General features: G+C 33.3%; 3 protein-coding genes across 3 annotated transcripts in view; 1 reads left to right on the top strand and 2 right to left on the bottom strand.

The window, feature by feature from the left end:
* LOC134857022 (cytoplasmic tRNA 2-thiolation protein 2-like) overlaps positions 1-13,911 on the bottom strand; it is a 465,591-nt gene that overhangs the window by 30,778 nt on the left and 420,902 nt on the right. The gene's annotated exons all lie outside the window — the stretch shown is intronic.
* LOC134857103 (alpha-soluble NSF attachment protein-like) overlaps positions 1-13,911 on the top strand; it is a 396,564-nt gene that overhangs the window by 166,929 nt on the left and 215,724 nt on the right. The window lies entirely within an intron of this gene.
* Positions 1-13,911, bottom strand: part of LOC134856746 (uncharacterized) — a 38,026-nt gene that overhangs the window by 13,592 nt on the left and 10,523 nt on the right. The window contains exon 2 of the mRNA XM_063873055.1: positions 3,359-3,710. Within this exon, the coding sequence (XP_063729125.1) occupies positions 3,359-3,710 (352 nt within the window). The remainder of the gene's footprint in view (positions 1-3,358; positions 3,711-13,911) is intronic.

Genomic DNA, 13,911 nt, shown 5'->3' with positions numbered 1-13,911 from the left:
CTGATAGCTTAAATTTGAAACTCAAACCTGGTGCTGAGAAGCATGACGTCTCAATGCATTTCACAGGGTAGCGCCAACATGAAGAACTGCCGCTATCAAACTCGCGAATCAGATTTTAAAATCCATACAAGAAGGGCGCAATCCAAAGAATCATTAAAATTCGCATTATATAACTAACTGCGGTTCCAAAAAGCGCGATCCGGAATAAATTTTAATAAGTGCATCAACAACCAAATAATTACAGCGATGAAACGTCGCGAATAATTACAGATTGATTTTTTATTGCCATACAAAAACAATTAAATTTTATAAATTTTGAAGATCTCCTCGTCGCACCAATAAAAATGAGATCAAAACCTTATTTTAACTTAACTTAAAGCAAAATGATTCGCGCCTTTTTATAATTAATGCCGAACACCGAAAATTTACTTTGTACATATTTTGAATATCTAGCTTCTTAATTTAACCAACTTATATCAGTATTCGCGAGGGAACAATTTGCTACTTAGTTGTTCCGTAAAACATTCCATATCTACTCCTACACCCGATAAAATATTGCCGTTTGGCTGTTGTGCCGGTTGGTTGCATTGCAAAATCATTTCATTTCAAAAACTATCTTATCATTATCGTCATTTGCCGCTTTTCGATATGCTACTTACCAAGGGTCCCTACAACCAATTGCTGCTTGCCAAGAATAGTCACCTTACGACTTCTATATAAGTTGGTTAATATTTGAAGCAGATTTTAAAATTCCCGGCGCAAAATTAAACTTTGTTTTCCGTATGAAATTTGGGTGAATTCCCATAGGTTCCAATATTCATAGGTTCCAAAATAAAAAAATCAGTCGCATAAGATCCAAAATTTATCTTCTTGAATTCGGATTGGTTTAAATTTGAGCCAACGAATTTACGGATTGGTTGTTTACTGTTCAACTAGCATAAAGTCAAGCTGCAGAAGAGTGACCGCCGCAGCCGCGCCAACGTGTTGCGAGCTTGCCATCAAAGGGTAGGACTCTTATACGAAATTTAGAGCCGGTTATCGCCCACCGGAGACCTTAAACCGAGACTCGGCTAATTTAGTCTTTTGACCAATTGAAAAGATTTGGAACTTATGCGACTGCTTTTTTATTTTGGAACCTATGGGACTGATTTTTTATTTTGGAACCTGTGAATACGCACCGAAATTTGAAAGGCTCTATTAATCGCGCTTTAGTTGCTTCAAGTGTAATTAACGCACAAGAAAAATCGCACGTGACCAATTTCAGCAATACGGAAGTCAAGAGGTGACAATTCGTCTCAGGCGACAATTGATCGCAGATAACCATTGGCAGCATTTCGAAAAGCTACAATTCGTCGCAGAGCAATTTATCATAACTATATTTGAAACAAACCCATTTAGCAATTCAAAGCAACTAAACGGCCACACTTTAGTCGGTGTGGGATTCAATAGATAATGTTTCATGGAACTACTAAACAATGGAGCCTGATTAAATTGGTTTGAGATATATTATCGTTTTTCGTAATTGCGACAAACTATTGCTTGCTACGAAAAGCAGCTTGAGACGAATTATCGCCATGCCATCAGAAGTAGCTCAAAATGCTCTAGCTACAGGCGTCAATGCAAAAAATAGACGAAAATCATTTCTCAATCGGTTTCTTTTTTCTTTCTAATTTTTCAGCAGTTTGATGGAAAATCAGCAGTGCATTGATATTGAGCTCTCTTCTTCAAAACTTGAGAATTCTAGCTATTTTGTAATCAAAGGCTTAGATGCTTAAAAAGATTGTTCTTTAAAACTTGTATAAGTTTTTCATTCTCTTCGAAAAGCTGAAAACTATCCTAGAGATATTATGATTTTTTTGCAATAGCTTTGATTTATATCGAGACATCATAATATAATATAAAATGATGTAAACTGATATTTCGCTGATTGTTTTTTTATTTGCGACCGAAAGCTAAGATTTTCAAAACAAAATAAATAGTCTGCGCCATCGCGCAAGTTAAACCCTTTAGAACATAGCCAGCAGTTGGAAAAGAATGAACGCAAGGAATTAGAAAAAAAACTGACTTGTTTTTTGAAAAAACTTCAACTTTCAAATTTTAAAGAAAAAAAAAGCCCATGAAAATCTTTGAATTTCACGAAAACTAAATATTTGGTTATTTTTGATAAAATTAACCCGATTGGAGAAAACTGGATCAATAGATAAAATATTTTCCAGAAAAAAAACAAAAATTTACGAAGACCGACATAAGCGTACTCACACCATTCATTACTCTTAAAAAAACAATCAGATTACTTCAAATTGTGCGAAAATTTGTATGAAGTCTTTCGAAACCTTTAGGATTGGCAATTGCTCAGATGACTGGTAGTTCATTTGCCGTTTCATAACATAATTGATTCGATTTGAGGCGCATGAGAAAAGATGTTTTAAAAGGCACATATGTCTATTTTTCACCTTTCGACGGTAAATGTGACCCTTTTCAAGGAAATACACGGACGTTTTTCAGCTCGGGATGCGTGTTTTTGAAAAAAGCTTTTTTTCTAAGTGACAAAAAAAAAGCTTTTTTTTTCTAATTGACAGAAATAAAATAATTGTTAAAGTGATCTTAACTATTTTGGATACATTACACGATAATTAACGTTTGCAAAATTCCGCCTTTTCCACCTTAAACCATTTATTTTGTTCTAAATAGGCCCATTTACTGTTGCCTCGTCCCTCTAATTTTTTTCCTGGTTACAACACTTTGCTGAGATTGAGTTAAAAATTTCGAGTACAAATACATTGAAATTTTCGTCCATTCTGATATGCTTCGATAGCTTATCAAACTCTTGTTCTACAACTCGTTGTCGATACATGAAAAAAGTAGAAAAAATCATTTAGATACTTTGCCACGTTTACACTACACTTACGCCCCATTTAGACCTCGTTTCTTTGGCCTGGTAGACAATTCCATTTAACTTCGCTCCACGAACTATCTTAAAGAGTTGTATGTAAATACACTAGTAATGAAACCTGTCTATCAATGTAAAAAGTTCACGGTATTTTTGAAATATCAAAAAACCGTCTTCACAGCCATTCTTGAATTTCACAACAGTCATACCAAAAAACAATTAAATACCGAAAAAAGGTGAGAACGTAAACAAAAATAAGGCAAAACCATTACAGCTTGGAACCTTTCCGCGAACAATGTGGTTGATCAGCTTAATAGGATAGTGTTGTAAAAATAATAGGTGTTTATCAAGAATTGAAAAATGTGGGTATCGAAGATAGCTCGTTGGAATCAAAAAAACTTGATGATGAGTTAGAAAAATTATAAGCTGCAAGGGTTAAGCCTGAAGATTTCCCGTATGACATATTACCTTTCGATTCATGACAAACAGAATCATCAATTGACTTTTTGGTAAGACCACCCTGACTATTATTTGAGTCGATTTGCTGAATATCCGATACTTTCGTAGCCTGAAAAGGCGGTCGATGAGCTACCGGAGTCGGTAAAACTGAATCTCGCGGAGGTGTTTCGAGAACAGCCGCGGGACGAGCTAGTGGCGGCTTACTGAAAGGCGGTGTAAGAGGTTTCTTCGTGCTAATATTATCAGCACTTGAAGGTTGCTGTGAAGAAGGGGCATTTTGGGCTTTAGAAGGTGTGATGGTGTTTGCAGCTGGCTTCGGAAAAGGTGGTTGATTAGGAATAGGTTTCGAAATCGAAATTGGCTGAAATAAGAAATTCAAAAAATTATTGGCTGAACTATTTGAGTAAAGATTACTGCTGCTTTCCTGCAAAAGAAACTTCGAAGAAAACGTCAACAAATTTTAAAATTGAAAAAAATATATTGTTCATTGCATCTCAAACTAAAACCACAGCAGTAATAAGCTTCAAAAAGTATTTTTCGAATCATTTGATGCAATATTTACTTTTAATCAGCTCAAAATATAGAAAACAACATTAAATACTTGGTAATGAGAGCGACGCAAAGTTTATCGCATTGGCAGTTACTAGAATAAGCGCTATAAAAAGCCTCCTTCTCAGAAAAAAAGTTAAACTTAAAAGCTGAAAAAATTACATTTTTTTTAAAATGGCTGTATATTTAGTTATATGGGAAATTAAGTTCTTGGACGGAATCAACAACCGCACAATTCCTCAACCAACCTGATCCTTTTTTGCAGCTAAACTTTTGCTGTTATAAATAGCTTAGGTAATCAATTAACTAACCCCCCGCCCTTTTAATTAACCAAGTGACCAATCACCCCTAATAAAAACCGGAGAAATTGTGTAATCAGTCAACATGTAAATTTTGAATTCTATTTGACTGACTATGCTTTTGAACAAGCGATATGTCTCTTTGTCTAAATCGATTCAGCATGCTCATCAAGAAATTCACCATTTTTCCAGACAATATTTCTCAATTAGCTATCAGAAGCCTACTTACATCGAGGGATCTTAAATGTTTTTAGGTGAATACTTTTCAATTAAAGCTGGTTTAAAATGTATAAATTCTTCTTCGGAATTCCATAGAATCTATTCAACTAAGACGAAAATAAGAGCATTGGGCGCTACCAAATCAGCTATGTCAGTTTGATCTGACTATCACGATGAAAGCTGCTCCGGCTACTAATTTGACGCTGAAAGTGGCAAGCAGAATAAGGTTGATAGATCATTAAATTGGACGGCATACAATTGAAATTGAAAAAGACAAAATGTCGTATAGACTCATTTCTCAAGAAATTTTTAAGGCTTTACGACTTTTCCATCAATTGGACCACATATGGTCTCCTATTTCTGCATTCTGTTCGAAGTCCAGCTGTCTTCAAGTCCCGGATCCCAGGTCAGTTCGCGTTATTCTCTTAAATTATTTTCAGAATGATGAAAAACATTTTTCTATTCAGAAACGTTCTTCTGGGTTACTTAGTCAGCGCCATTGGGTTTTATGCTCTAAACTCCCCAAAACCAATATTCGGTATCTTGAGCTGAAGCTTAAGTGGTCGAATCTGATAGAATAATTTCAGCCAATCAAATTCAAACAACACGACCAGGCTTTTTAATCGACAATTTTAGCAGATAAGAACATAGCCAACTGACATTTGGAAAAGAGCAATGAACGCAAGGAAAGAAAAAAAAAACAGACTTTTGAATTTTTAAGAAAAAATATATGCCGTTAAAGCTCTTTTAATTTCATGAACAAATTATAATTGGTGCTTTTTTGATAAACTTAACCCATTTTCAGAAAACTAGATCAAAAGGTAAAGTTTTTATTCCGTTGGGAACTCTAAAAATTAAATTCCACTTTCGAAACTAGAAGTCGTTCACGTTTTTTACGCCATTTTCACATTCGTATTTAGAGAGTGCTGTTTACCTAACTTTCAGCAGATCCATTTGAATTGACCTCAAAATGTGCATATATAATTAAGTGCATTCAAAAACGCATTTAAATGTTTGAATGCACATCTGTATTTATTAGAGCATTTTAAGACTTGTTACTGAAAAAAAATCATTAAGACCTATCAAATCCTAAACAAGAGTCTTCAATACGTTCATTACTTTTAAATATTAGCCAACTATGTACAACTTGGTCAAAAAACCAAATTAATGGTGGAAGTCATTTGAGAAATTTTATTCAAGTAGAAAATTCTTCAACCAAAGTTGTATTTTTTGGTCAGTTTGGCTGATAATTTTAACCTACTTGAAACGCCGGACCATGTAGTTGAAATTTGATTGGCTAATTAGTCAATCAGATTCAATAACAAAAATCTCAGTTCAAGGTGTAGAAAAACTGATTTTGGGCCTCTAAGAGCATAAGACCCCCGCCATTCAAACTACGTGAGTTTAGTTAGTATAACAGGCCGACAAGAATTCAATCCGAAGCGACTTCAGGCCAAAGATCAAAGATAAGAAGCACTTCAAAACGATGAAATTTAATCTGCGAAAAGGTAGTTTTTAAATTTCAAGCAATTTAAGTCCTTTGCATCTGTTATTGGTGACAGCAGACTATTAAAGAATGACATACTCTAGTGACATCACACAATTTTTAAAATGCACAAATTACACACAAATAATAGAGTCAACAGACAGTTGCAAAAGAGTCAATGAACGCAAGAAAACAGAAAAATGACTTATTTTCTTTAAAAGCTTCAACTTTTGAATTTTAAGAAATAGATTCTCTTCAAGCTCGCTGAAAATCTACATCAAAATTTGATTGCTACTTTTCTCATTAAAATAACTCAATTTGAGAAAACTAGATCAATAGGTAAATTTTTTATTCCGCTAGGATATCTGAAAATTTAATTCCAATTTCAAAACGAAGTCCATCACGTTTTATGTGACATTTACAAGTTTGCTGTTCGATAGTTTAACAAAGCAATTGAATTGACCTTACAAAGAAACCATGCATCAAAACCGCGAAAAGTAAAATTGAGCCTCAACAAAATTTAGGACTTTCCCTAAAAAACTGAAAAATCATCAGCACTATATAAGAGTCTGAACTGTTATCGACTGTTAAAAAAACCGTTGAATACTGTATAAAAATTTCTCAAACCGTTGAAAACTGCATAAAAACTTCTCAACATCATTAAAATTCTCAAAGTGAATGGAAGAGCCAATAAATGGTAGAAAAAGCTCGAAAAATGAATAACTTCAAAAAAATCCGCAAACTTTTCAAAATCTGTGACTTTTAGAAAAAAATTTTGGTTTGAAGTCCCTGATTTTGCAATTAGGCATAAAGTCCCGTCAGCCTGATCTCCAGGACCCAATATAAATCTTATGGTGACAGGCAAATAAAACAACTGTTTCTGATGGGACTTTAAGACGACAAATTTTTAAAATTTTGAGAAATAAAAAACGCCAAATACATTTCTCGATATGAACTTCTGAGAAAGAGAAACAGCGTAAGAAAAATACAAACTAAAACCAGCAAGCTATTACGTGCTAATGCTCAATTCCTATTTGCTGTTAAAATTCGAGATTTTAATTCTTTATTCCCTTCTGAAGATTGTCACTTTAAACTTTGAAATTGAACCACCAATAAAAACCAAACTTTAAGGTTCTTTTACGCGTCGAACTTCATAAAATGTAAAAAAAAACTTATTTGCTTAGCATATACACTTGTCATCTTGATATCTTATCGCCTTATTTGCCGAGCAACAAACCTCATACCGATCCAAACGCATACAAATAAATGCTACAGCAAATAAATTCAACTAAAAAAATTAAGAACATCAATAGGAAGTAGTCTCACATAGCAAAATACTCGGATAGCCAAAAAAAAAAAATTTTCTCTAAAAGCTGCAAAATTATCAATAAGTACCAAAAAACAAGATTAAATCATTGATTTCACATGGCACTGACAAGTAGCTACCACTCTGGCAGGCTTAGCTCACATTTGACCCAGAGCGCGTGAACCAGTGTTTGCTTAATTTGTAGTCAGATTTTAGCTAATTTTCGGCTATCCGAGGACAAAACATTTGTCGGCGGTTTTCTCTTTCTCTATTTTCTCTTTTCGCATAAACATTGTTTCGTAATATTTTCATACTTGTTCAATTCAACCGGACATTTTCTGCCCTCGCACCCTGATAAAATTTACGTTGATGGTATTTTTATCTGAGCTAAATGGATAAAACCTAAAAATTCAAATGAGTTTTTCTGACATTGGGTCAACTTTAGACAAAAAGGGAGGCAGATAAAAGTTTTCAAGACTTCAATTTATGTAGTTTCTTTTGCAAATACCAGATTTAAAAATTCAACCTTTTTCGGTCCATTTCTTTGATCAACAATAACGCATCACCAACGAGGCAATTTCAAAATCAGTTGTGGAAAAATTGGAGCGCCTTGCTAGACCCAACAAGATATTATCAGGATAAGTGTCGAAAACCATTTAAGTGGCAATTTATATATCAAAACCGATATATTTAGGCTGCAAGAAAAAATGCTCATTTACACTTGTTCAAACATTGAACCAAATTTAATTTTATTGCGTTGAGAAAGACTTTCATTTTAATGAAAGTTATTTTTAAAACACCCAGTAGATTTTGGCGGTGTATTGACTGACATAAAACTCGAGAGGCATAAGGTGATAACTGTATCAACTAGCATATAAGCCGAAAGACAAAGTTCAAATTTTGGGACAATTTTTTCACATAATTCACAAATTGAGCGGCAATCTGTGTTCTGTTCCAGCCATTGCAGGTCAGGGTGAGACTGATCAAAATTTGAGTGGCCAGAAATTTCATTTGCTTGCAAATTGCTCAAGTTCTCAATCGCTAAATTTTTCATCTCTCGGAAAAGAAAAGGTCAATTTGAACGTATTTTGATAGTTGTTTTAAATTTCAGACAATTAAATTTTTTTTAAAATATGCTAGTCGAAACAATTTCCTGTTTTCAAACATTTATGTTAGTCGAGCGTTCATCGTAGCTTTTGATCAAACAAAGACAGCCTAAATGGTACTAGTTTACTTGTCTGGTCCCTAAGCGAGGGTTTGAATCCCGTCCTGGTTTTTGTTTTTAGAAATAGGCGGGAACAATCATATAAACTAGCTTTGTCACGGGACCAAACAAGTACACTAGAACCCCAAAAATGGCCCATTTTTAGGTTGAAAATTTAAATCCTCTTTTCGCCGAACAAATAACACTTCAATAATTCTGGTGAAATCTAGTTAATTGTAATCATTGCTTTTATTAAATTGTGATGAAGTTCTAAATCATTACTTTAACTAAACTGTAATCAAATTCTAAAGTTGACCCTATTTGAGAAAAACAGGTTCTGAGTTTCAGACTGGATTCGTAGACCGCACAGCATTTTTCTGATTGAGTATACTATAAATAAATGGTCTGGTGTTGTAAGGATCGAAAGAAAACAACAGAACGATCAAACAACATAAAAATTAGTATACTATGTCTCATTCCATTCATCCTTTAATATTATATAATGCAGAAAATGAAGATTCATTACTATACATCAACAAAATCCAAATAAATTCATTGCATTTAACTACACATATATTGAAATTAATCAGAAGCTAGAAAATGGGACCAAGTTAACATCCTCCCCCCAAAATCCATTTAGGGGGGAGGATGTTAACTTGGTTCTGAGTTCGAATTTTCAGCCAATCAGAATAGAGCATTTTACATGCAGCGCTAAGTAGATTTAAATTAAAATGAACAATGGGGTGGAGGATCTTAACTTGATCTAATTGGGGGGAGGATGTTAACTTGACCCAGAAAATGTTTTCAGTTGACAAAAAAAACAGCGGAATATACTTCCGAGATTCAATAGTCTTGAATAAAAAGATCGTATAAAAAGATCTTTTATGGTGCTGTTTTTATAGAAATTTTATTCTGTTTGAATTAGTTGAATTTGAACTGCCATAAACTAAAATTCTATGTTCAACTTTAAGTTTTAACACAGGAATCATAAAATGCAGCAACAAAGATTGGCTTACAAAGATTCTGTCTCTAAACTAAAATTGCAGTCTTTGTTTGATCAAAAGCTAAACGAAACAAGACTGCTCGTATCAGGGCAAAGCCCTGAATGTTCCGACTGCCTTTTAAGATTTATGGAGCAGTAATAACATTAACATCGAAAAAATTAAATGAAATAAAATAAAATGAAAAATTTTTTTTTCTAAAATTTGAAATTTTTACTGAAAATCATCCCCCCACACGCCATTTAAAAGACAAAAGGATAGATTTCGCTCCTTGTAACAAATCAATTAAAGCAAATAAGCTTCTTCCAACTAATTTGGAAAGATTTCTAAGACAGATTAAATCTCCGCTTACGCGCTCGAATGATAAAAAAAATTCCGTCAAAAATGGCTAGTTAAAAAGTCGAAATTTGTCTGAAGAAAAAAACCCACCCCGAGCACAAATATTCTGTTATTTTCGTATCGAAAGTCGGAACAATAACGATCTAGATATTTAATAAAGTTGTAATTTGGCATGCTAGCACCATAAGGTAGCAAATAAAGAGATGGTTATAAATTTAGAAGCTGTTAATTGTAACTTCCTGGTGTTAATTGACCAGACCACCATCACTTGCTCAGATACTGTTTATGGTTGGAATTTACAGTGCTGATTTAAATTATCAGGACAAAACGAACAAAACTTGAATTTTTAAACCCGTTTTTCTCAAATTGGGTTAAGATTAGACAAAAAGTGAAGAGAACAAAAGTTGCTTGGAATTTCATCAGAATTAAAATGATGACATTTTTTCTCGTGACATTTATTCCTCATCAATCAAAGTTGTTTCAGCGTAATTCTTGATTAATTGAAAAAAGCCAAAATGATCCATTTTTGGGTTAAAATTTTGGTTGAGAATTTCAGAGAAAAAATTGCACCATATTAATTCTGATGAAATTCCAAGCAACTTTTGTTCTCTTCATTTTATTTCTAATCTTAACCCAATTTGGAAAAAACGTGTTTGAAAATTCAAGTTTTAATCATTTTGTTCGGATAATTTAAATCAGCACTGTATTTTTCGTTAAGTTATCCCATGTAAAGAAAACTGCATCAATAGGTAATTTTTACATTTCGCAGGGAATTCAGAAAGTTATGTCCATTTTTGGAACTAGAGGTCATTCAAATTTTTCGTTACCTTTACACTTTCGCTATTTGATAGTCGAGTTTGCCTTCCTTTTCGCAAAGGAAATTAACTGAATTTGACAAGAAGTTGAAAGTCAAACTCCGAAAAAGTAAATTCGAGTCTGAATTTTAAAAAAATCATCGCGACCTATATAAGAGTCTTGAATTACGTTCATCGACTCTTCGCAATGAAATCAAATAGCAAAAAGCCCTAACCTATATCAGTAAGATCACTTCGTTCTTCAACATTTAATTATACGGCATGAAAGCTGCTGGAAATTCAAGTACAATTTAATTATTTATATCAGTTGTTTTCATGACAACTTAATTTGCATGAAACTTTAATTATTTTATGAGCTATGATTAATCATTGCAGGGCCTGAAAGAATAAAAACTTTTAATCAAAGTAGCTACATCAGAAAAACAACCTAAACTATGGTTGAAAAATCGCCCAAAATAGTTGGTCAATTTATTTCTATCAGAGATCATTTGACTGACTGGAAAATTGCTTGTGATGGAAATGGTAGATGTAGATGTAAGCAGAACTATCAAAAAAGACCGTAGCAGAAATTTAAACTTTCTGAAGGCACCACAGACTGTAAGCGTAATAAGATAACCAAGAATCGAAACTCAAAATTAAATGAAAAATAGTCAACAGCCAGTCAGAAAAGTGTCAACGAGCTATATATCAGGTTGAAATATATCACGCAAAGCTCTTCGAATCTTTTATGATACATAAAAATTTTCCATTAAATTGATCCAAGAGTTTTTTATATGATACCAGAATTTTTCATTAAAATTTACCAACTAGAACAAAATGGATCAATAAGAATTTTTCAACCCGCTAAGAATTCGGAATACTAACACTGATTTTTCAAACAAAGTAATTCAAGTTTTTCCGCGCCAACTGTACTTTCGTTATTGCAGAACGTAATCTACCTCCTTTACAGCAAATTACTTCGAATGAAGCAGAAATGAAGCAGAAATGAACTTCGAGCTTCAAAATCAGAGCGTGAATAACATCTAAGACTTTTTCCTGAAAAAATAACCAGATGACCTAAAAAAGGTCTTCACTTCGTTCATTGACACTTGAAAAAGTAATAGTAAATAACTCAAATAACTTCATAGTCGAAGGGAGGGAATTTTAAATCTCTATTCATGGTAAAACACATTTCAAACAAATCTATTGTATCAAATTGAAATAAGATGGCTTTTAACTTGCCACCAAATTTTTGAATGAATATCCCATAACATTTAAGGTAAAGCAAATCTAATCAAACCTTAAGAAACGCATCCATACTTCGAGTTAACCGAGTCAGAGAATATGAGTCTCTTTTTCATTTTATAATCGCGAGGACTAACACGAAGCTTGAATATTAAAGCTTATCTAATCTATGACAAAATTGCGAGAGCTCTCCTTTGTAAATTGTAATTTTACATCATTTTTCTCCAATTTTGCGTTTTTACGCAATTCCCTCAATTTGATTTTTTTTTTAAATTGATAAATTACTTTAAATAAAGGTGCATCGATTATTCGACACTTGAAATGTCTCGGCGAATAATGGTCGGTGTCATGTCATAAATTGTCAAATTGTAAGAAAATAACATGCTGCAAGTTATTAAAAAACTTAAATAGGAGCACCAAATGACCTGATGTTCTGCTTCAGTTCTTTAGTATCGTCCAAGAAGATGAACCGGATAGTTGAAAAAAATTACAGGGGAATCTCTCACGCCTGAAGAACCGAATTCCGCAAAATTACGTTACCCAATCAGAATTCAGTGTTCGAAGAAAGAAATAAGCTTGAAAATCGGTCAGTTTAGGTCAATACGTAAAATACGTTGATTGATTGAAAACATCTTCGCGTTCGGTACCTCTGTCATGAGCCCCCGTACCCGTTTAACAAATTTCAGCTCAAATCTAAAGAAAGAAACAATTCATTTACAGATACAAATTAAAATTATCAAAACTAGCCAGATTTGCGAGAGATTTACATGCTGATATATAGAAATTCATAGTATTTTCTTTTAACCCGAACAAACGCCATTTCATTTTGAACCAGTAAATTTAACCCCACTTATTGCTTTTTCACGTATTTCCGAAGAATGTCATTTGAGCCCAAAATGATCCAATGGGGAAATAAGTGGCGGGTTTAAAAGTCATACATTAGTCAAACGAACTTGCAGCGATTGATTGGATAAGAAAAGAATAGGACCCTATGTTTTATCTTCATCTACGTATCACACTTTGATATCATTTTGCGACCCGCTGCATTTTTCCTCAATATATGGAATTTCTTATACCATTACACATACTTGAGGGAAAAGTTTGATTCAGAACGGCCGTAAAATCTGTGGCGATTTATGAAAAATCTATTAAATTGTTGCCTTATTTCTACCTCAAATTAGTTAAGAACCCTCGACTCGCATTTAGATATTAGAGGTTAAAAAAAAATTGGATATTGTAAAATAGCACAGAAAGTAAATACGTAATCATTTTAAGTAATAATAAAACGTAATCTATCAAAAAAATAAAATACCTAATCATGTTTTCTTCTAAATTTTTTAAGGAAGAAGAATAGCTAGTTCTAGTTCACTTAGTTCAAAAGATTATAACAACATTTATCTTTTGATAGAGCTCCAAAATTACGTTTTTTTTCTTAGACCTAATTTCAGTGGTTTTTTTGCGCCCAGGGTAGGAAGTAAGAAAATAATGGCTTCAATTGAGTAGAGTTGTCATTGGAAAATTAGCTCTGAAATCACAATAATCGCAGGGCAGCTAGCCAAAATGAAGACCAAAGCCACCAAAAAAAACTCTCACACCCCGCCCCAACCAAAAGCGCAACAACATATTTTAAACACAGAGGCGAAGCTACACTTCATAAACACAAGCGACAAAACACGAAAAATCATTTTGACGCAGAGGCTGAGCGGAGCTTCCCACCACTTGCAAAACCACAAAAATTCAGATCTTTCGCGTCTTAAGAGCATTCGTTACATCTAGACCAAGTTTGCCGGAGAAAATAAGCAATTTGAATATATTATAAGCCAAGCTATCAAATGATCTTGTTAAACAAGTTGTTAATCCAAAAAATCTAAATTCCAATTTTGTAACGCTCGCTAAAGGGAATCACACTCAATTTTCAGGTTTTAAATTGAAATGTAGAACATAGCCAACTGACAGTTGGAAAAAAGTAAAGAAAGTAAGGAAACAGATAGAAAAAACGGACTTTATTTTTTTAATGATTAAACTTTCGAATTTTAAAGAAAAAATATATGCCCTTAAAGCTCTTTGAATTTCAAAAAAAATATATGATTTGTATTTTGTTCATTTTTGATTTTTAAAAA

This window comes from Symsagittifera roscoffensis, chromosome 1, assembly GCF_963678635.1.
Source record: "Symsagittifera roscoffensis chromosome 1, txSymRosc1.1, whole genome shotgun sequence".
Classification (NCBI taxonomy): domain Eukaryota; kingdom Metazoa; phylum Xenacoelomorpha; order Acoela; family Convolutidae; genus Symsagittifera; species Symsagittifera roscoffensis.
This window is presented reverse-complemented; position numbering and strand designations above follow the sequence as displayed.